General features: G+C 41.3%; 1 protein-coding gene across 1 annotated transcript in view; it reads right to left on the reverse strand.

Annotated features, from left to right (window-relative positions):
• Positions 1 to 231: 231 nt before the first annotated feature.
• GRID2 (glutamate ionotropic receptor delta type subunit 2) overlaps positions 232 to 21,869 on the reverse strand; it is a 765,251-nt gene continuing 743,613 nt past the window's right edge. The window contains exons 15-16 of the mRNA XM_063336608.1: positions 6,936 to 7,176; positions 232 to 2,872 (exon numbers count right to left, since the gene is read on the reverse strand). Coding sequence (XP_063192678.1) covers positions 2,450 to 2,872; positions 6,936 to 7,176 — 664 coding nt within the window. The 3' untranslated portion in view covers positions 232 to 2,449. The remainder of the gene's footprint in view (positions 2,873 to 6,935; positions 7,177 to 21,869) is intronic.

Here is a 21,869-nt window from a genome sequence, read left to right on the forward strand (position 1 = left end):
TTGGAGATTTCCATGGATGCTCTACACTGAGCTGACTCAGGGCAGCCTGGCAAGCTCATCCCATCTCCGTGGGCTAAATCCCCTTCAGTAACGGTGTGGCAAAAACATTCATGAGCGGATGCCTTGTCGCAGACCAAAAATCCCACAGCACTCAGCAACTGAACAGGAGGAAACGCAAGTTTAGAAAACAATTTTATTAGACAAATTATTTAGACAAATTATACACAGAAAGCTCTGCCACTTGTAACTGAGGCCTCCAAAAAGTGTTTTGTATATCTGTATAATAGGCAACACATCAAAATAGGCCTATTTTAAATATCGTACATGGTTAACAGGTTTTTTTAATAGCTAAAATCACTGCAACATCTGGTATGTCCCTACATAGCTTGTTGGAAAGAAATTGTCTTTTTTTTTTTTTATTGTTTTACTCAGAAGTGTGGATGAGTTCATGAATGTTACAAGGAGGAAGCAAGTTGTGCATGCTTTTAGACACTTGCTCCCCTGGAAACAAAATGGCCTTTTGCACGATAAGAATTTGTTCTGCCTTACACAGTAGACAATATTTGAAGATTTAGTACAAAAAACAGTGACAGTACAAGATGCTCCCCCAGAACAGAATTAGCATCAAAATAGAATAGATCTGAAGAATATACCTTTTAATTTATCCTAAAGCAAATCACATAGGCTGATTCCTATTAATCCTAGCCAAAGAATGAGTTAGGTTAAAATAAGTGTATGGTTGCATTAAAAACAAAACCAAACCAAAAAACTCACAGAATAAACTGCTTGCTTTCTACTTAACCGCATTTTTAGTTTTAAGGATTACAAATTGAAAGCTCTTCCTACATTTCTAACAGGTAACAGTGTTACTTTAAAAAGCTGGTGCCAAAGTGGGCACTGGTTTTGCTCTCACTGCTGTTCTTTCTCTTGTTCTATACAGTTGGCACTAATGTAAAAAATACATAGCTCCTCTAAATCTAACTTAACATATAAAGGGTTAAAATGAGCGCCTGTTCATTTTTTTTTCCTTAGAACAACAAATGATTATAATTAAGGCCACATCCGTATTTCTCGAGGGCTTTTTTTTCCTCTCCTAACACCATTATTGTATTGATCAACTGTCCTGATTTGGAAAATCATTTATTGACCTTTGATCTATGTTTAAACTTCTCTAGAGCTATATTAGTTGTTCATGAACGTGGTATACCTAAGAAAGAGTTCCATTTGTCTAATTAATTAAAAGTAAAATTATCAAGGTTAGCCTTATAGAATGCTCAATAGCCAATGCAAAACCTAACCAAAGGAGTTACATCTAGGTACAAACGTTAAATTGCCCCGGATGTTCTAATAAAAAAGTATAAAATATGCTCTGTTGGCAAACGATGCAAGTCAGAATAACATTAAAGCAACCTGTCTTTTCTAAATGAAAAGACCCCCTGCACTGTACATCTTTCCTGTATACAACACATTTTTACTAAAGCTTTATTAAATGAATTGCAATAGCAACGGCTGCCATTTTATAGCTATATATACATGTATATATATATACATACGTGTATGTATATATGTATATATATATATGTATGAGATACTAATTTATTTAACACAACAGAGGCTTCTGCCATATGATACAGTTTACTGTACATAAGAAAAACTTTTAACACTGTACAATCACATAAAGGTCATATGCACTGTTGCAGTGCAAAAGTAGATTTAACTGTAGTCTTTACTGGCATAGTAATGGCTTTTTGTAATCCTACAAAATTGCATTCTTCTATTACGGGGCCTGAATGATCTGTTAACTTCACTCGTTTTGCTTTCATTTTTTTTTTCCTTTTTTTTAATTTTTGCCTTTTTTTTAAATTTTTCGGTTTTTTAAACTGCAGGGTTTGCCTTTGGTCCACAGTTAAAAGGACACACAGCAGTGGAGCACTGACTGGATGCAGCAGAATACATGAAAAGGACTTAAGTTATTGCAATTATAGTAAAAAAAGGCGGTGTGGGAGGAGGAGCAAATGCCCTTCTGTAAAGTAATCCTCAGTGTTTTTCTATGCATGAATTGCTGCACGTTTCCTATATTTAAAGTATATGAAAAGTATATGAAAAGCCTGAAGTAACCAAAACCTAACATGGTGATAAACCAAGAATAAGTGATTCAAGTAGTAAAGAGAATAAGGGGAGACAGAGGAGACCAGACTGAGAAAGCAGAGAAGAGGAGGAAGAGTTGTTACTAATAATCCTGACTCTTAAATAAAATAAAATAAAAAATAAGAAAAAAAACAACAAAACAAACAGAAAATAACCCCCAAACAAGCTTTTTAAAAAAACCTCAAAAACAAAAAATAAGGAAAAGAAAAAAGGTTACATCCATGTTAGTCCCACAATATTACAGCTGCTCCTTGCAAAGGGAGTCCTAAAAAAGAAACAGTGAAGAAACTTGGTCTGATGCTCAGATGGAGGTGCCTCGGTCTGGGTCACTACCGATATTCAGCCCCAGAGTAGGAGTTGGTTGGTAAGGGATAGATGACATTGTTTTGATGGGGCTTCTGAAAAAGCCACCGTTGGGTGCCCTGTGCCTGAAAGGGCCAGTTCGGTGCTCGGGCACACTGCCGAAGGAGAAACCCGAAGCAGCTTTAGCAGACAGCGTGCGGCTCAGAGTCTGGATCTGTTCTGGTATGAAGGTGGTTGTGGTGATGTGAGTGTTTCTGAAGTCACTGATTTGCTCCAGTGCCTGACGTGTGGGTAAAGTGTCAATGTCCAGCGGGGTCAAGTCAATCGACGAGGTGGAGAACTGTTTATGGGGACTGTCGTCGTCTGTGCAGAGGCTGTTCACGCGCCTGTGGAGGTGCTCCAGGTCGATCTCCTTGTCATCCTGGGGAACGAGAAAAACAAGAGGCACCGCTCACCATCGCCGTTTGTGCTGGGTTGAAGCTTCACAGTGTGATCAGAACTGCTTGGGAAGCACAATGCACAATTAACTACAGCTGGCTGTTGGCATCTCTGAACGTCACCAGCAAAAACACACACATACCCCCCACCACCGGACGCTCCGGTGGCAAGCCAAACGGAGGCAGACCCTTACACCACAGCTACCCTCAAACCCTGAATCCCAACATCAAATCTCCAAGTGCTACCGGTTGGTTTTTGTCAGGAAAAGCCAGGCTCGGAGCTAGGTGGGTTGGAATAGCAACAGCTGAATAGCAGTAGATTTTGTGCCATGAAAGCAAAGTATAATCTCAAATGCCTGGGATGATGCCTTTTCTTCAAGTCTGTAATGAGGACTAAGTTTGAATGTCAACATGGGAGGCTCTGAGGGATCAGGTTGCCGTCTTTGTCATCCTCTCAGGGCTTAAGGAAGGGCTAAAAACATCTCAGGTTGCTTTTTGTCTTTATAATATAAATTCCGGCATAGAAAAGCTGAACTTCCAGACAAAAATCCAAGCACTGGTGACTCGCTGACATCACGCAGAAAGGAGTACACCAGGCAACTTCAAAGTACAATGCCAAAAGAGGGATTCATTCTCCCCTTACCTACAAAGAAGCAATTCCATTGATTCTGATGGAATTACACTCTTGTGGGTGAGAAGAGAGGGGCGACCTAGGAATATATCATCCCTTCTCTTACCTCTGTCCCTTTTCCTTCTTAAATCTCTCCTCCCAAAGAACTCAGTTAAACAGGTTTGTTAGTTATAATTGAAAATTTAAATGCACGGAAGTTAAAAAAAAAGAGGAGAAAGTCCTGGGTGACACAATAAATCACCTGTATTGTACACGGATACTTCTACTGAACTGCAAAGCTTAATTCAAAGCGACATTAAGTATACACGTACAGGGGTATTCCCTGAGTCTAGGTAGCGCAGCTCATTCAGAACAAAAATCGATTTCAACTAACCTTAAAATTTACCTTAATCTCTGTGAAATCTACTGGCTCTTCCAGGCCACTAGAAATATCTCACACTCTAGGACCTCACAGAGGATAATTAGGCAGCCGATAGACGCGCACTGATGACTTCCAGCCTTGATTACTGCAATTCAATGACTGGCTTGATCCAGAGCTCCCTGAATCAATGGCAAAACTCCTAGTACACTGAATGGGCTTGAGATCCCTCCTTTGTCTAGGAATGAAGTCAAGCACTCTGAAAAAGTCCACACCTAGAACAAACTGCAGGAGTTCATCTACTTAGCAAAACGGATCACCAAATATTTGCACTGGTACCACGCCGAACACAGAGCCTGACTGGAAGGAGGCTGAGAGGCGAGCTCCCCTCCGGGATTTTACCCTCCGAGGGCAGGGATAGGGAGACAAACCAGGGGAAAAGGGGCAGGGAATGGGGCATCAGAGATCTCCCAGGGACTGGATGATCGCTGACCACAGAGGCTTTGGTTTGAGCTCGTCACGGGAGGGAAAAAAATGCAGCGCTCATTTCTTGGACTTAGCTTTCTGTCTATAGTTTATTCACATGTGGACATAGACATGGATGCACATAACAACCACACAGGTGACACCAAAACCAAACGCATTCACCAAACGCTCTCTCCTAAAAACTTTGGAGCTGCATATGGATGCAGGAGAACTGGGGCCACATCGGAAGCTAAAGAAATATACAGAGGCTCTGTTAGTGTGTGCAGGTCATGACTATGTCTCTGAGGGACAGTCCTAAATATTTTTCCATTTTTTTTTCGTTGGGTTTTGGTTTTTTGTTTGTTTGTTTGTTTTTAATTTTGAAAAACATACAAACACTTTGTAATTTAAAATGTCAGTCAAGAAAAGATTGGAATTTCATCACTTCTGAGCCTCTGTAAGTTACTCAAAATACTCCTCTTTCTTCTCTTACAGAGATGCATTTGGGGCTAGGGTCAGACCAGTGAAAATATAGAAGTGGTGATATTCTCCCATGCTTAGCCCACAACCCGATCTCCACCCAATCGATACACCAAAATGAGACCCACTCACAGTAAGATTGTGCATATCTCCATAATATGATCTTTCCTCTTCTCTCTTGTGTGATCAGTAGTGAAATATTCAGCAGTTTTCACATTTAAATTATCATCAGGCTTCAGAGTCAACATCCCATTGAGATTACTGGGGTGGTTCATACTTCTCTCAGAGCTACTGTTTAAGGCTGTCTGCAGACTCAGGCAGACATCATTGAATGGATTACTTCTGGTATGCGACCAAAATGTTATCTTCACAATCATAAGACAATTTTTTTCAGTATAAATGCTTGCATTCTGGAGCACAAGATGGCAGCCACCAGGAAAAAGGGTTGGCTTGCTGACCACAAACTGGCCCAATCTGACCCCCGACTCTGGACTAGTGGCCTGGAAGAGCCAATGGATTTCATGGAAGCTAAAATGAATTTTAAGAAAGTTAGTTAAGATGTATTTCTTTGCTGAATGATCCCCACATCCAGGATAGTGGGGACATTCAGCACATACGTCCACGTTAAACTCAATTTTGAGCCAAGCTTTTCGATTTAGTGTTGAGATGCAATTTTAAATGCTAAGCTAATGACCACATAACAAAGATCAAGGAGGCCAAATGATACCATTTGCGGAAAATATACACTTGAATTTCTCTGCACTTGAAAATTGAAATAGGAAATTTTGTAGTTACATAAAAAATCCACGTTGGTTTTTTCTTTTGCTTTGTTATTTACTTTTTTATGTTTTGCACCAGATAAATAAGTAATATGATGTTTTGAAAGTTTGGGTAAACAACAATGAAATAAATTTTAGGTTTTTAAAATAATTTACCAGTTGACATTATACGGTTTCCATTCCTGAGAAACCCAATTTAAAGACTAGAGATTCTTTTTTTTTTTCTTTTAATAATGGTCCGGTCCCGATCTTGAACAAAAAAAAGCTTGGGAATTAAAACAGGCAAGAAAAGATTAAACGTATACTGACATCAATACCGATGCTGTCTAATTAGGCAGTGTAATTAATCCTGCCTGATTACACAGCATTAGATTAGCAGAAATAAACACAATGGAGAAACTGCAGAGAAGGTGAGACCACTGCACACAAATTAACAGCAATACCCCACAAGCTACACAGATGTGTCTAAGCTACACAGATAGAAAAGCTATAATTGATAGTGCTACATTAAAGCTCATATTTAGGTTCAGCTTTGGGCATCGCTGCCAAATACATTTTAATAACTTTTTTTTTTTCCTAATGCTTTTCTAGTATTTTGTAGAGCTAAATAATTAATTATGAAGGGAAGAAATTTGTTGTAGGACCGCATAAGGCTCAGATGGCTGGTAAAGGGACAGGTAGATTGCCACGGAAAGAAAAGCATTACACACGCAGGTGTAGAAGCAAACACCTGCTTCTGAAACAAGTCTGTCGCACATTTCAGAAATAAGCCTGGCCTGAATCTGAAAAATCTAACGTACTCTTGCTTCCCTGGACTTCAGATTAAACAACAAGAACTGAAGTTCATGGAAGTCTCAAGAGGTTAACATTTCTGAAAATGGGGACATGCTTATTTAAGAAGCTAACCGGTGATTAAAGGGCTAAACTTTACAAATCTATTTTGAAAGACTCAGCCACTGAGCTTAGGGATATATTTTTCAAGAAGCAGCCAAGAAACCTTTGAACTTACTGGTGAGAAATAGCTCTCACCAGTGGGAATAATGAACTAAATATTGATGTATTAATAATGTACTATTCTACAAGTAACAGTTGTGTTTTACTTAGAATAGTTGCATATTCATACATCATCAATATAATATTTTTTTTTTTTCATTCAAGCTTTTCTAGATAGAATAGCTAAAGAGATTTTTGAGGAACAACATTTACCTTAAAATATCAGGAAGCTAAGGAAATTTTTCTGAACTTAATTCCCCACCCTCTGTAATTCTATAAAGTCAAGGCAGCAATCTTTAGGGTGCGTGAAAAGTCCCCAGGAGAAATGGGGGGTCTAATACCTCTTTCGACGGAACCCGGGAGCCTTTCCTTTTATTCCACCACGTTTCCAACATTGCAATGAAACAGGAGAGGACGATCCCAGCAGCGAGGATGCAGAAAACACCTGCAAAACTTTTTATGTCCAGGGCACCTCCTTTCTGTTTGGTATCCACAGATGAGTAAAGATCACATTGACCGTTCTTTGGCCACCACTTATGCTTCAGTATGTCCATGTCACCATTCTGCTGCAGCTCCAAAATCCTTGAGGAGAAAGCACAGAGTCAGGGGTTACAGTGGGGCAGTGGAGGTGGCACCTGAGAGCTCAAGGATGTAATCCTACTAGTTGCAACCTTCCCATGTGTTTCGGAAAGCCAAGCAGCTGATGAGTCCAGACGGACTGATTTAGCTAGAAAAGAAAGTCAGAAAATGGGACTGCCGGTAAGACTGAGCATATGGATATCTCTGCTCCACTCTAGATACAGGAAAGCACATACAAGTCTCTCTTTCCTTCTTTTAAGACCTTTAATGAAAATGCTTTACTCAATATACTGTAGTTTCTTAACTGGCTTTCACTACAGACTATGGCAATTGACTTTTGTAGTGCATTGGGTATTTGACAATATATATTTTGCATTTTAATTGCTGGAGAAGAGACATTTCAAACAAAAAAAAACCCAGGAAAATACAGTTCAGATGCACCACAGGATACATATTACCTTATTGTAAACTGATCTTTATCAGGTTACCTATGGCTGCTTTGGAAAGAGAGCAGAACCGTATTAGCTTCAGTCAGTAAAGACCTAAACTAATTTTGCTCAATGGGAGTGTGTGACCCTGCTGGTAAGCGATTTTTATAGGAACGTTCTTTGCTGCTGAGTTCACTTGTCCTTGTACCTATGCACCCAGACCTTCGCCAAAGATTTACCAAGCAGCTTGCAAAGCCAATGTATTTAGCTAGACTTCCTATGGAATGAACAGTTTGAGAAATGAGAATTTGGTTTGGAAGAAGATTTGCATATTTAGTTGATTTATTACTGAGGAGAGTGTTTTTTAAAAAACTTCCAGAAGTGACTAGAGTAGCAGACTGGTGTATCTGGTTACCCAAAATAAACAATTCAATGATTACACTTAAAAAGAATAAAACAGGCGGAATGTTTTCCTTCATGTAATAAATTTGTTTTTCATTTCAGTGTTGGAAGGCAAACAATTACTTGTGCAATCATTTGACACAGCATGCAAAAAATCCAAGTGCACACAAACCAGCAGAGGTCTGGGATGTTGCTACCAGAGGCTGTACTGCATCCAAAGGGGAAGAAAAGCTGTCCCACTGACCCAGGGCTACTGTAACAGCTCCATGCAGTGGTCTACCTCAACCTCAGAAAAATGCAGTATTATGAAAGGGAGTCTGAATGCACCTCAGAAGCAACTGCTCTATACAGCTGAGGGAGCTGGGATTGTTCAGCCTGGAGAAAAGGAGGCTGAAGGGAGAACTTATCGCTCTCTGCAACTACCTGAAAGGAGATTGTAGCGAGGTGGGGGTCGGTCTCTTCTCCCAAGGAACAAGCAATAGGACAAGGGGAAATGGCATCAGGTTGTGCCAGGGGAGGCTTAGGATGGGTATCAGGAAAAATTTCTTCACCAAAAGGGTTGTCAAGCATTGGAACAGGCTGTCAGGGAAGTGGTGGAGACACTACCCTCAGAGGTATTTAAAAGACATGTAGATGTAGTGCTTAGGGACATGGTTTATTGGTGGTTTTGGCAGTGTTAGGTTAATGGTTGGGCTCGATAATCTTAAAAGTCCCCTCCAACCTAGATGATTCTGTGATCTATAACGCCACTTGACATAGTCATGTCAATGAAGCCACCAGATTTTCTATGACATATTCAAATGACCCTACACTTATGTTGTGGTCCTACCAGGAATGGGACACCTCATGCAGCCATCAGTGGCTTAAACCCTAGCACAGCTCTGGAGTGAGTTTCTGTTTCCTATCTGGTAGCACATCCTGTGTCTGAGATCCTGACCTGTTCAGAAGGGAACAGCTTGTCCACCTCTGTGATCTACCAAGGGAACAGCACCCCTGAGGAACAGACTGCAGGTGATACATGTGCCTTTGGAGATGCCAGAATCACCTTGCTTGCATAGCTTTGTCTTTATAAGAAGTGGGAACAAATTCTGCGCAATGCCTGCTGGCAGTGTACCGCTGAAGGTTTAGCCCTGGAGAATGGCGAACAAGGTCAGAGTTGCCTGGCTATATTTTGAATTGTCCCAAACCCAATGCCACCTTAGGGAAGCCCCAGCCCAAAGCTTCCTGAGGGGGCAGGGATAAGTCAAATAAGGGAGTACTCTCAGCTCCGTTGCAAGAGACAGAATAGCTGTTATGAAATACCCATGTTCAAAGGAGCTTTGGAGGCATGAGGACCACATGCAGGTTGCCATCATTGCTGCCTACAACTGCCTATTGGGAGTATGTAGAGAAGCTGGAGCCAGATCCAGTGACAGGAAGAGATGCAACTAGGACAAACTGGAACACGAGCAATTCTGACTAGATAAAAAGAAAATGGGAGAGGTCCAACACTAGTACAAAGAATCTGCAGCATGTCCACCCTTGGCGATACTCAAAGGCCCACTGGGCAAGGCCCAGAGCAACCTGAACTAACTGGACCTGCTTGGAGCAGAGAGCTGAGCTGGAGATCTCTGGTGGTCTTCTCTCACCATAATTACACCTTTGAGACTGCAAACACAGTCCATATGCTACTCTCAACCATGGCATACAGACATAACTCACCCTAATTCTGGTTCTTGCTGCCCTAGGATCCTGCACTAGGACTTGCATGAGTATTTTGTCCCAAATAATCCAGTCCATCACATTAGCAGGAATAGCTGGCATAAACAGAACCCTTTTGTATAAAGTCTTGTGGAGTAATAGAAGATTAATTTTCGATGCCCCATCCAAACATTTGGCATATGTGTTTTTATATTTAGGAATTACTGTACTATCTACACAAGGCAGCAACAGAACAACATTGCGGGACTTACTTCTTCCAGCAGCAGCTCTAATCCCTGAGTAGGGCTATTTTCTCTCTTTTATTCAGTCGGTAATAGAATGAACCATCCAAATGATTGCTCTATTCTCATTAATTAAATGATTCTTCACTTGTCAGTATAAGTCCTGATTACACAAGACATCTTTTCAACAATAGGTATTTGCATAAAGACACTGAACTTTAGCTTGTTCCTTAACAGAGATTTATTCCTAATTGTACTACTGCTAATTATTGGCAATTTTCTTTATGGATGTAACGTATAAGTTCAATTATTTAAAGGAAAACATAAAAAAGAAGCAGAAACCAGGGATAGTAATTGTATCATTACACGGAAAAGCTTGAGAAATGGAAAGCTTATAATGAAGCCTTGTAAAACGGCAGCTGAAAACAGATGTTGAGAGATAAAAATACATATCAAGAGAAATTATAAGAGCATGAATATCTAACCAAATTAACCATACGAAGAAAAAGGGAGATCCTGCTTCTATTAGACTCAGTAAACACCTTGTTTCCGAATTCACCCATGTGTGGCACCAAAGTAGCAGTTAACACGTGGAGAGGATTTAACACCACCAACCTGTTCCTAGGGATGAAACTTCCTATTTTTGCAGCACATTTTCAAAAATGAAAATTGTACTTTTATCGAAATTCCATGAAAAACAACGTGAGGAAGGGAGGTTTCTTGCAAGCGTGCACAGCACACAGGCACTGCTACACTTGTGTGCCGCGGGAGCTTCCCACACGATGGCACTCTTTCCATAAAAATATTTTTGCTGCAGTTCCTGCTGGGTGCCCTTATCCAATCTAATCATACCTGTTGGGCGGCAGACACTACAATCAGTTTGATATTTGATTTTCAAATTTAATGAATGACTAAAGTAATAATGCATTAACTTAATGCTCGGAATGATAATGATGCGCTAACTGCTATAATTCCAGCAAGTGCCTTTTCTCACAAGTCCCAGATTTTTACAACTGAACTTTTCCTCAACAGTTTTGGCTCCTTTGAGCCTGCTGCATTGGCATGGAGTAATACTACAACACATAAGCCAGTAGTAAGAGTGGTGGTAAGTAGTTAAGTAGGGTGCATGAGTTCCTGCTGTTTTGAAATACCACAGTCTTAAAAAGCTTACAAAAAAAGCCTGTATGTTGAAATAATCTGATTTGTCTGGAAAACGTGACCTTTAAAACTTGCTTATGGATAGAGTGTGGGTCTTAATAAATTTTCTGCAGCAGGCAAACTGCTACAGTACCATTTTTCAAGGCAATGACCTCAAGTTAGTAAGCTGCACAAAAGAAAATGTCTGCATGTACTTTAACTAATTTGGCCCTGAATTCACAGTGCCAAGTGACGTCTAGTGGATATAAACACAGAAAACTAAACTGCCTGCGGTTTCCAGATCTGACAGTGATGTGAACGAATCCTACTGAATCAACGGGAACCAGGCTGGATTCAACTCGGTGACTACATACTTTGCTGCTGGCAGTGAAACGTAATTACTCCTGAAAAATACCCACAGATAAAACACCCCAACATATTATGATAGCAAGGTGTCACAAATGCTACAAAATTGAGACATCTGTGACAACACTGTTTTTTTGATCTTGTTTTATTCTTTCCAAGTTGTCAGTAGGAAGCAAGAGACACAATTTACAAGGAGATCAGAAATGCCAGTGCATGGTCTGAGATGTCAAAGGTTACTGAATATCAGCTTCCTGCACCAGGAATGTATTATCCAAAGGGATGATTTCACCATCGGCACGGACAAGGAAGAGGAGGTGCACACTGATGCTCAAAGCCTTGACTTTGATGGTATCTCCAGTGCCAACAAATATTGTCATTCCCCAGCTGCCCAACAAATTGCGTTTGCATCATACTACAGCCATGGACTGCTATGAAGCTGCTGATCAGAGCGATGGATTTATTTGTATTCACATACAGGAGGGGAATATTCCTGTGTGATTTTGTCCTGCCCAAACGCACAGAATAAAGAGATACAGAATGGTCATAAATCAAACTTGGAAGTGTTTATAGAGCTGGTGGGAAGTTGTTCATCCAGAAACGGCTGCTTGCCCAGCACCAGCTGCACTACCCAGTTAGCCATCCCTAGACCTAAGCCTAGAATTAAAAGGGGCACCAGATCATTGAAAAATACAGCCCAGAGACGAAGGTGGCATGGGAAGGTGTGGGGCAGAAGTAGCTGCCCCAAGGTGAAAGAAAGAGGGGAGCAGTGCCAGTGCCTGCTCCTGAGTGGACTGAAGCGATGCTAGGAGAGCTTGCAAGATGAGTAAAGCACCCAGAGGCAGAAAGGTCATTGCTACTCCAGTCCTTCCTTCAACTACAGGTCTTGATATCTGTAAATAAAAATGCTGGTTTTGAAGAGACTATTTTCTGTTTTTCTCTGTGTGTGTGGTGTTTTTTTTTTTTTTTTTTTTTTAGCCAGCATTTTAATGAGCTGCCAATCACAGGCTCCACAAGAGAAAATTTTTCAAACTAGCCAAATGCAGCTTGGGCTGCCAGATTAGATGAAGCCACACTTCCTTCTCCACCAGTTCCTACCACTTAACCAAGGGAGAGAGTGCCCTTGTGTCCAGCTGAGAAGCCTGTTTTCTGGCAGGGACTCCAAACAGATTTAAACCCAACTAACTTGTGCCCAAGAGGGCAGGCAGGCAGTTGCCTTCCAAACTGCCCTTCAGCAGCACTCGGTGTCACACCGCTGCCGCTAGGAAGTCGTTGTGTGGAAACAAGGATAAGCATCTCACCTCCTACGTAGGACAGAAGAAGCAGTAGTAAGCCGGACCCGCTGTCCAGCATTAAGGGTCTGCATATCCAACACTACTGAAAAAGAGAAAGCAGCTGACCTTCTGTTTTGCTCAGCAAGAAACCATTAGCTTCAGAAGATGCAGCACTCATGACTTGGATCCCATAGATTAGTAACACTTTGTTCAAATTAGTGAACTTTTTACTTAAATCTGTTAAGCTTACATGGACACTCTCAAATACAGAAGGCTAAACTGAAATGAAATGGCATCTGCAGTAACAAGAAATGAGATATTAACTATATTTATTATACAACCGTCATGGAATTTTCTAAGGATTATAGGATAGTTTTATTCAAGTCTCATAGTTTTGCTGAATAGTAACAATTCAGAAGCCTAGATAAAGACAAAAATCAAGTTATTCAAGATCTTCTGCTCACTTTTAATATAGAAAAAGTTGAGATGAGCTTAACCGGCCTTTCGCCATGCAGATCTTTCCTGCTCAGGAGAAAACAGCAATAAAAGAATTAGTACCTATTTATAAATCCTAAATGACAAGAGAACACCTACAGACAGACACATAAATATCATGAGCTCATTAAGCTCAGTGCTGTTATGGTAAACACCAAATTAATTCATTATGGCAAGTCACGGTATGCTGCCAACCTTATTAAAACAAGGAAATGTACTTTCAAGGTATATTGGTTCCTGGGCATTACCTGTATTCCAGCACTCTTTTAGAAAATTACTTGGGAAATGACAGTTACTAAGCTTTATGAAAATTCAGTACTTCATGGTCACGTGAATGCCTGGGGTCTAACTTTCCTCTTGCTTTCATTACCATAAACCAAAAGCAAGTCCACACAAGTGAAGGGAGGGACAGCTCGTGGAGCCTGCAGAAGAACACAGCAGACTTTGATGTGCTCCCCAGAAGCGGGACAGCTCTGCATCTCCTCCTCTTGGTTTGCACTGGGAAAGTCTGTCTTGCTGACTGCCGTGCTTCCAACATCATCTCCGAGATCCAAAGATCAGCTGCAATGCTGCACGTGATTGCCACAGAATGGAGAGAGCGCTCCTTCCTAAAATTACACTTTCTTCAAACTGTCCCCTACAATAACGCTTGTGCAACACTGGAACCAGTCATAAATGACATTTTGATGATATGAGAAGAGAGTGTGATTACACACATACAGTTTGAGGACTTGACTTGCAGGTCCCAAGCTACCTGTAAGCAAATCAGTAGCTCTGTTCAGAACTGGAATAACTGATGATTTCACACAAAATCAGGAAGCCCCAATCTCCAAAGTCAGCGGAATTTTCACCGTTAACTTACATACAGCGGAGACCAACATAGAGCACACTGGGGAACCCAACCCTTCTGGTTAGGTTGTGACAAAAGTGGCGTTTTTCTGCATCAGTACAGGATACCTGGATTAGCCAAAAATGGAAAGCTTGGAAAGTGCCCTTTCAGTCACCACATACCTCTTGGACATCTTGTCCCCCAAAATCTCACCTGACCAAACATTTCCTCTAGTGTCAATTGCCCCCTGCCTGAGAAGCCATGTGGTTAACAAGCCATGTAAAGAAATGCTCTCCTGCTTAGCAGGAGAAAGAAAACACTTGAAAAAAGTATTTTAGTTTGACTTTGTTATTGTTTTTTTTTCAAGAATTACAGGCACACAGACACTTATTTGTGTCAATTACTATTTAACTTAGTTCAATCTCAGATTTTTTTTTTTTTAAACACAAAATGATAAATTAAACACCAAAAGTTTTTGTTAAGAAAACACCAAAATGAATTATTGGAGTGTTCTTCCTTTAAGGATTTTTTTTAAAATAAATAGATCATAAGAAACCACTTTAACTAATCTGTTTAGACCATCTGCTGATGTCCTATGAGAAGGATAAATGAGGAGTTCACTGAACCTGACCTAGCACTGAATGAATATGCAAGCCTCATCCTTCAGCTAAGAAGCAATTACATGAGAAATCAAATTACTAACATGATTAATCTTAAGAGTTGTGGTGACTAGTGAGCTTTAATTTTTATATATTGTATATGTTTATGCTACCTTTAAAAATCAAGCACTCATTACAGCTATGGCAACATGGTCTTTGCTAATATCAAAGTTGGGCTCCAACAAACTGGTAACAGGCAGAATGAAAGCAAGCCAAAAAGACAAAAGAGAGCTGAAAAGGAAAAGACAGTAAGTCCCACAGAGACCCAGAGCATAGCTGCAGTTAGAAAGGGAACACCTTGGGTGGTCTTTGAAAATGTCAGCATCATCCTTAAGCACACTGTGATATTTGGGTTACTGGGTAAAGGAAACGATCTTTCATTTTAGTGTAAGAATCTGGAAATGATCATCTTTGCTTGGAGTCATGCTTCAGGCAGTGCAAAGGCTCGTTCTTATACAAACTACCTACATCCACATTTTGAGATTCAGAAGACAGATCAGTCACATTAAGTCCTGTTAACTGATAGCCTAGAACAGCTCATTTTTAAAGAGATCTAGGTGGCACCTGCATATCTGACATTTATTTGCTATTTACATAAGCAAAGATGACAAAATGTATTGCTGATGATTCTCTCAGTTTTTTTTTTTTAAACTGTTTGTCCTGTTCTTTTTTTAAGCCCTTAAAAATGAAACCCAAAGCCTTCAGAATTTTCTTTTAGATGGTGTTTAAATGAATGATTTACATAGCTTGATTTAAATATTATCATTTGGATTATAAAGAACCCAGATCGATAGTTTAAAGCTATGTCCAAGGTGAGCAGAGTTGTTGATAGAATAGGAGAAGCTAGACAGATAAATACACAGTCTGAAGATCAAATCACACTAATATGCTTTGTGTCTGAAATTTGACATTTAAAAATATCTCAAAGGCTTTTATCTCCTAGGTACTTGGTTACAGTAGCGAAAGCTTCCCAGATCCATTCCCATCCAGGGTTTTAAACATATTGGGGTTTGAAACCAGTACTTCTGAACATGAGCACTGCACAACCAACCTTATAGGTTCATGTTATACTGAGGACAGCCCTCTCCAAACAATCCTTTGGACGCTAAAAGTGAAAACGTTTAAGTCATCCCATATGATATATTAGTGCTTCAAAATTTAATTCGTTACTTTGATTTGTTCTCCCAGGCAAAGGTGTTTCATAGAAGAACCATTTCTAGAAACATCCCCAAAACACATTCTTTCTTTAAAGCCTTTCTCAAATCATACTAATGAATACTCTTCAGATACACTCACAGCAGTGTCACGGCTATCTGGGGAAGCCTAAGGAGCTGTCACAATTCTGCCTAGGAAATTATGAGAGTCCCTGCCAGATTTGCAGGAGGCACTGAAGAGCGAATTCGACCCTCCTTAAAAAAAATAAATATTAAAATTCCTTACGCTAAATTTTGAAGTTTGAGAAATGCTTCTCCTGCTGTTCAGGTTAAACATGTGTCAAACCACACTTCTGACACAAGCTTGGCCCAAGTTACAAATAGACCTGCCCGAGATGGATGCCCCTGGAAATACTGCCTAGGGCACCTCAGCCGGGCTGGGGCTAGCTCTGCTTACTTTCCCGTCAAGGTGCATCAGGTGAGCCTTCCTCAAAGACATGCAAGATCATAAATTTCTCTACCTTTATGAACATTCAGATCTTTTAAGCTTCCCTGGGTGTAGAAGGAAACGATGAAAGATAAAGCAGTACGACTTTGCAAGCAAAACAGCTGCCGGACTGCTGTGCTATGCTTAATCTGTGCACAGCCCTAACTGTTGCCTTTCATAACTGTGTTGCTCTTATGTATGGGGAGATAAGCCAGGAATTGCTCTAGTCCCTCTTCTTCACCAGACTTCGCAATTACCTTCAATAACACACCAGTGTGCCAGGCTGCTGACCCTGGCTACCTAGGTGTTCTGCCGACGGGAGAGCTTACTGACAACTTTTGGAGCCAGACCGTCTTTCAGTGCCCTCGCAGGACTACTGGCAATACAGAGAGGTGAAGAAACCTGGCACAGAAACCCAGCACAGAAACCCTGCTAGCTACTGGAGGTTACAAGAGTTAATAATTGATGGTTTATTGCCCTCCTTCCACTGTACACGTGTCCTGAGGGGCTGCAGTTACTTTGCATGATAGGAATCAGGGCTTTAAGAATCACGGTGTTTACTCAAGGGGGTCACGCTACGGGAGATTTCCATATTATGGAGAAGTACTTTTGTAAGAACCGAGTGCCGTTCAATCCGGATAACAATCTGCGGGAGGATTGAGTGTTTATTCTGTTAATAAAGGCATCTCCCTGGTAATGCTGCAGTTTTTCAAGAGCCGCAGCCAGCTAGCTCGCCTGCATTCTTGTCTCTCCCAAGCTTTGCCTAATCAGGTCCTCTGGTCCCTTCTGCATCGCAATCAGCAAGGGCTGAACCTGTTCACCTGTGTAACAGTATTTTTTTGGCCTCTGGGTTTTAGTGCGTTGGAACAAGGCAACACAATCAAGAACTACCACCACTTTTGCTGCTGGAGGAAGCAGAGCAGAAGGGAGGCAGGAGGATCTGAAGCTTTGCATTTCGCCTCATACCTTTTTTCCCCTCAAATCTAGGCCCATATTATTCATGCAAACTTGAAGGACATCTATTCCGTGCAAAACAAGTTTTTGAGGCAAAATATAAATGCAGCAAAGCCACTAGCATACCTAAATCTTCTGTCAGACAGTTCGGCCCAGGCAGAAGCAGTAGGAAATAACTGCTTTTCTTTGCAGCTCATCCATCTGGGTCAGAACTGAGACTTTTCCATAGAGTAAGAAGAGTAAATAAGAGAGTAAGAGTAAGGAGAATAAGAGCATGTTCTTGCCACCCACAAGAACATCTCTCTCTTATGCCCTATATTTCTAATATTTCATATTCAACAGCAAGCATACAGAAGCTTAAGTTAGAAACAATGTAAACAGAAAAAGTTAAGGAGCAATCCCAAGCTCAGTTTATAAACTTACTGTTTAAAAAAATCCATAAAATCAGCTTCCTGACAGAGCAATAGTACAATCTGATTTTTTTTTTTTTAAAACTCCAGAATGATTTCAAAGCATTTGAAGTTGTGACAAGATCTAGCAATTTTCATGAGCGATTCTGCCTTCTTTCATTGTATGTCTTGATTATCAAAGTCTACATGGTTAAACCAAGTAATTTTCTTACATTCTGTTCTTAAAAGTAAGCAATGCAATTTCAGTATTTAGTTTTTTAGTCTTAGAGCCCTTAATTGTTTCTCAGTGTTTGGGGGTTTCCTATGTTTTTAGGAGTGGAGTTTTTTTTTCGCCCCCTTCTCACCAATCTATTGATAACTGACCTGAAGATGATATTGCATTCAGCTCAGGGGAACAGGACACATATGAAACATAAGCTTGCATAGCAATGACAGCACACATCATTTGTATCTGAAAAGTGTTTTACAGTTTGACCAACCAAATCTGCAATTACAGGAGATGCCTTGAAGCAAAAATCTTTCATAGTTGGCCAGACCAGATAATGGGCACACTTACCCTCCGTTACTGTACCTACTGTCACTTCTTTTATAAAATGATTAATCTCACTTGCAATTATGCAATTTCAAATCTCAGAGGAGGAAGCTCGGGAAGCTTTGCCTCCTCCTCCCTTTCCTCACTCTCCAGTAGATGCAGCTCATGGAGCAGCTTCCCAGCGGGGCCGCTGGGCTTGCTCATGCTCTCATGACACCGTGCCACAGCAGACTGGTGTGGTTCGCTACTACTGACAGAACGCAATGCCAGGGTTTGCCGTGTAACATCACAAAATACATCCCATCGTTTTCCTGTGCTTTGTGCCTGATAAACTGTGGCCAAAAGAAATAACCCCAGAAATAAAATAGAAGGTGCTCCCAGTGCTATTCTATCAACTCCTCTCTGCAGAATGCCAATGGCTTTGTAGGGAATTTAACAATTTTTATAGCGTAGGTCAAAACCAAGCGACTTGGCACTGAGATTCAATTTGGATAAGCCGGTGAGCCTGCTCAGGCGATCTGTGCATATCTTTTTCAAGATCAAGGGCATGCGGTCAAATTCTGCAGCTTCTTTTTGATAGCACAGAGAAGTGAGCTCCTCCTATTTGCCAACAGAGGCAGATCCGAGAGCCAGGCGAGGGCTCCTGTTGCTGTCCCACCGCATGTTGCTCCGCTCAGATCACAGGGCAGGTTTGGTGATAACCAGGTCCCATCAGAGACTCTCCCTACCAAGATCTGGTGCAGTCAAATGAAGTTTTTCAAGGAAAGGCATAAAAGAAAGGGAGCCATATAAAAGAAAAAATAAAGTCCCCCAAGTTTAGAAGAAGAATCAGGATTATCTTGACTTCTCTTGAAAAGCTGTCTGGCAGGAGGGATGGGAACATGAATGGCGGGATATTGCCAACCCTAATTTCCCAATTTCAGACAGTAAAAGTTTATTTGTGGAAAAGCAATGGAGGGTATTAACAGGTTCTTCCTTTTACCCAGCCAGTGCACCTTTCTCTACCTCTGTGTCAGACTGAAAATTAGGATTCCACCAAACGGCCCTGTCGCCATGCTGCAAATTCACAGCTGCAGAAGATGACGCACAGTAAATCACTGTCCTCTCACTGAGAGCTGCCATAAATAATGCCGCAGGAGTTCTCCCCCTGCAACTGGCAGCTGGCTGCAACTGCTGGGAACAGAGCTGCAGTGCAGCCCCCAGGTAGGGAACAGAGAAAAGGTAAAACAGAACAGTCTGAAAAATAAGATCCTGGCATTCATCATCCCATTAACTTGTAAGCCTTTCAAAATATTTATCTCTTCTCTCCCACCGGAGAATTTCTATAAGCAAGCTGTCATAACTTCAGATAAATTTCAGGAACATGCTATGTTAATTTTCTAAAAGTACCTAATCTTAAAAGTATTTTCATTAACAGCAAGTATTATCACTCTGCTTTTACAGAGGAGAAAGCTGAGGCAGAGACTGTGAAGTAGGCATGGCAAGATTAGACCTCAGGTGAGCAGTGGCTGAACCTGGTCTCCACTCTCTCCATTCCCTTTTGCACTGGGTAGATTTATTTGTTTTCCTAAGAGAAGGGAAAAAAAGAGAAGGCAAGGGAAAAAGAGCAGTTTGGCAGGCTACATGACAGGTGGAAACGGCCAAAGACGTGAAAGTGTATTAGCCACGACTTCCCGAGCAAGCAGTTGGCTGACTCTATTGCTCAGCCTCTACATCAATGACAGCTTCTGAAGGCTTGTGCTGCAGCACAGCCTCTCTCTTGCTGGTCATAGGCATTTCCCCGGCGCAGGCACAGCCCCAGGATTACCAGCAGGGCTGAGCTCCAGGCAGGCTCAGCCCAGAGGGGGAACCCCAAGGTGATGGGCTGCAGGGGAGCTGGAAAGGGTGTCCTGGTTTGAGGTAGAACAGAACAAACTTTCTGTTCAGTAATTTTACTTCTCAGCTAGGCCTCTTCTAACTCTCCAAAATTAATAGCATATTGTGCAGAAAATGGTTTTGTTCTTAGAGTGATAAGACCTCTGTTTATAGTTAAAGTCAAGAAATGGTACGCAGAGAGGCTCTCGCTTATACTTAATGCTGTAACAACCAATGTCAGCTAACTTTGTTATTTCCCCTGCTGGAGAGTTGGAAGTGGTAAAGCATGGAGGGGTCACACCTGTAGGGAGCAGCGGAGAGGACGGGTGACACAAAACTGACCAACAGGGGTATTGCATCCCATCTGCCCCATGCTCAGTATAAAAACTGAGGGATCAAAGGGTCCACACTTTTTCTTCAATGGCCAACATCCGAGAAGGACCCTGTCTGTTCGTCTCCCCTTGATCCCGATCTGCGTGTTCCTAACTCCAGATTTGGAATCCAGTTCCCACCCGTCGCTTACTCCAGTCTGGGACTTCCCTAGTGCCTACCAGTGACGTCATCCTGGGAGCTTGATACGGCTTTGTATATATTGTATCTATTTCATTATTTCCTTTTTATTTTATTATTAATATTTCATTAAAGTAGTTTAGTTCCTTCTAAACTCGTAAATCTCTTTATCCCTCCTCCTCCTCTTCATCTCGTTCATTGGCCAGTTCAGCCAAAACCACGACAAAGGGGCATGGCCCTCAGGCAGCCACGCTGTGCTGCAGCCCCTCTCCAGTTCTAGAGGGATTAGGGCAGTACTGGTGGTCACAGACAAAAGGGGGTGATGGAAGATCCTTCTTGACATTCCCAGCAAAGCCATAACCTCCCCTGAAACTCTGCAGCATTCAGACCTTGCATAACGTGCTATCCTTAACAGCAATTTTTTCACCTAATTTGAGCCAGGCCTTGCAAATACCTGGAGATGAGTTCCAGGGGATACTTCTCTCCCAGGGAGCACTCGACTGAAGAGAGAGACCAAGGGTACGTATTGCAGTACAGCTCACGGCTGCTGCCTGCAGCTGGAGGTAAACAGAAAAAAACCTAATGTAATCTCAGATTCATTCCTCTTGGGCTTGGCAAAAAGTCGCAGCAGAGGCTTTTTGCAGTGCACTCGTGCTGCTCTAAGACTCATGTAACTATGATCAACTATATAAACCAGTTTTAATTAGGATTTTGCTAATCATCAAGCATCTGGCTAAAGTTTCCCTTGAATATTTTTCTAGCCAGCATGGAGGGAAAGTGGATTTATAGAATAGTTTGGATTTGCCAGAGTTCTGTAAATACTTTTTAAAAATAAAGATGTACCCAACCTCTGAGAATTGGTTAAAAAAAACCACAAAACTCTACGAACATTCCGATATTGCTGTGATTGACTGTGGAGATAGTGATGCTAGAGAGAGCTTTCCATGAAGACTGCTATACGGATATTTAGGGCTGCACAGCTTCCAATGAGTTGGGCTTTTTTGTTGTTTAGGCTAGTTTCTAATTCTGATTTCAATTATAAACTAAGAAGACTTTTTTGCCTTCCATTCCTCCCTTTTTGGTTGGGCTCCAGGTCAAATTGGATATTCTGGCCAATTTCTGGCCAAATTTCTCAGAAAGAGAGATATATGTGTAGAATGCAGGCAAACCGAGCTCATACCCTGTTTGCCCAATTCAAAGCAAGGACTGGAAAACAGATGTCCTTTACAATAGAGATTACCAGGTAGAGAAGTCATGCCAGAGACACTGGTAAGAGACTTGCCCTA

The sequence above is a fragment of the Chroicocephalus ridibundus genome, chromosome 5 (genome assembly GCF_963924245.1).
Source record: "Chroicocephalus ridibundus chromosome 5, bChrRid1.1, whole genome shotgun sequence".
Classification (NCBI taxonomy): Eukaryota; Metazoa; Chordata; class Aves; order Charadriiformes; family Laridae; genus Chroicocephalus; species Chroicocephalus ridibundus.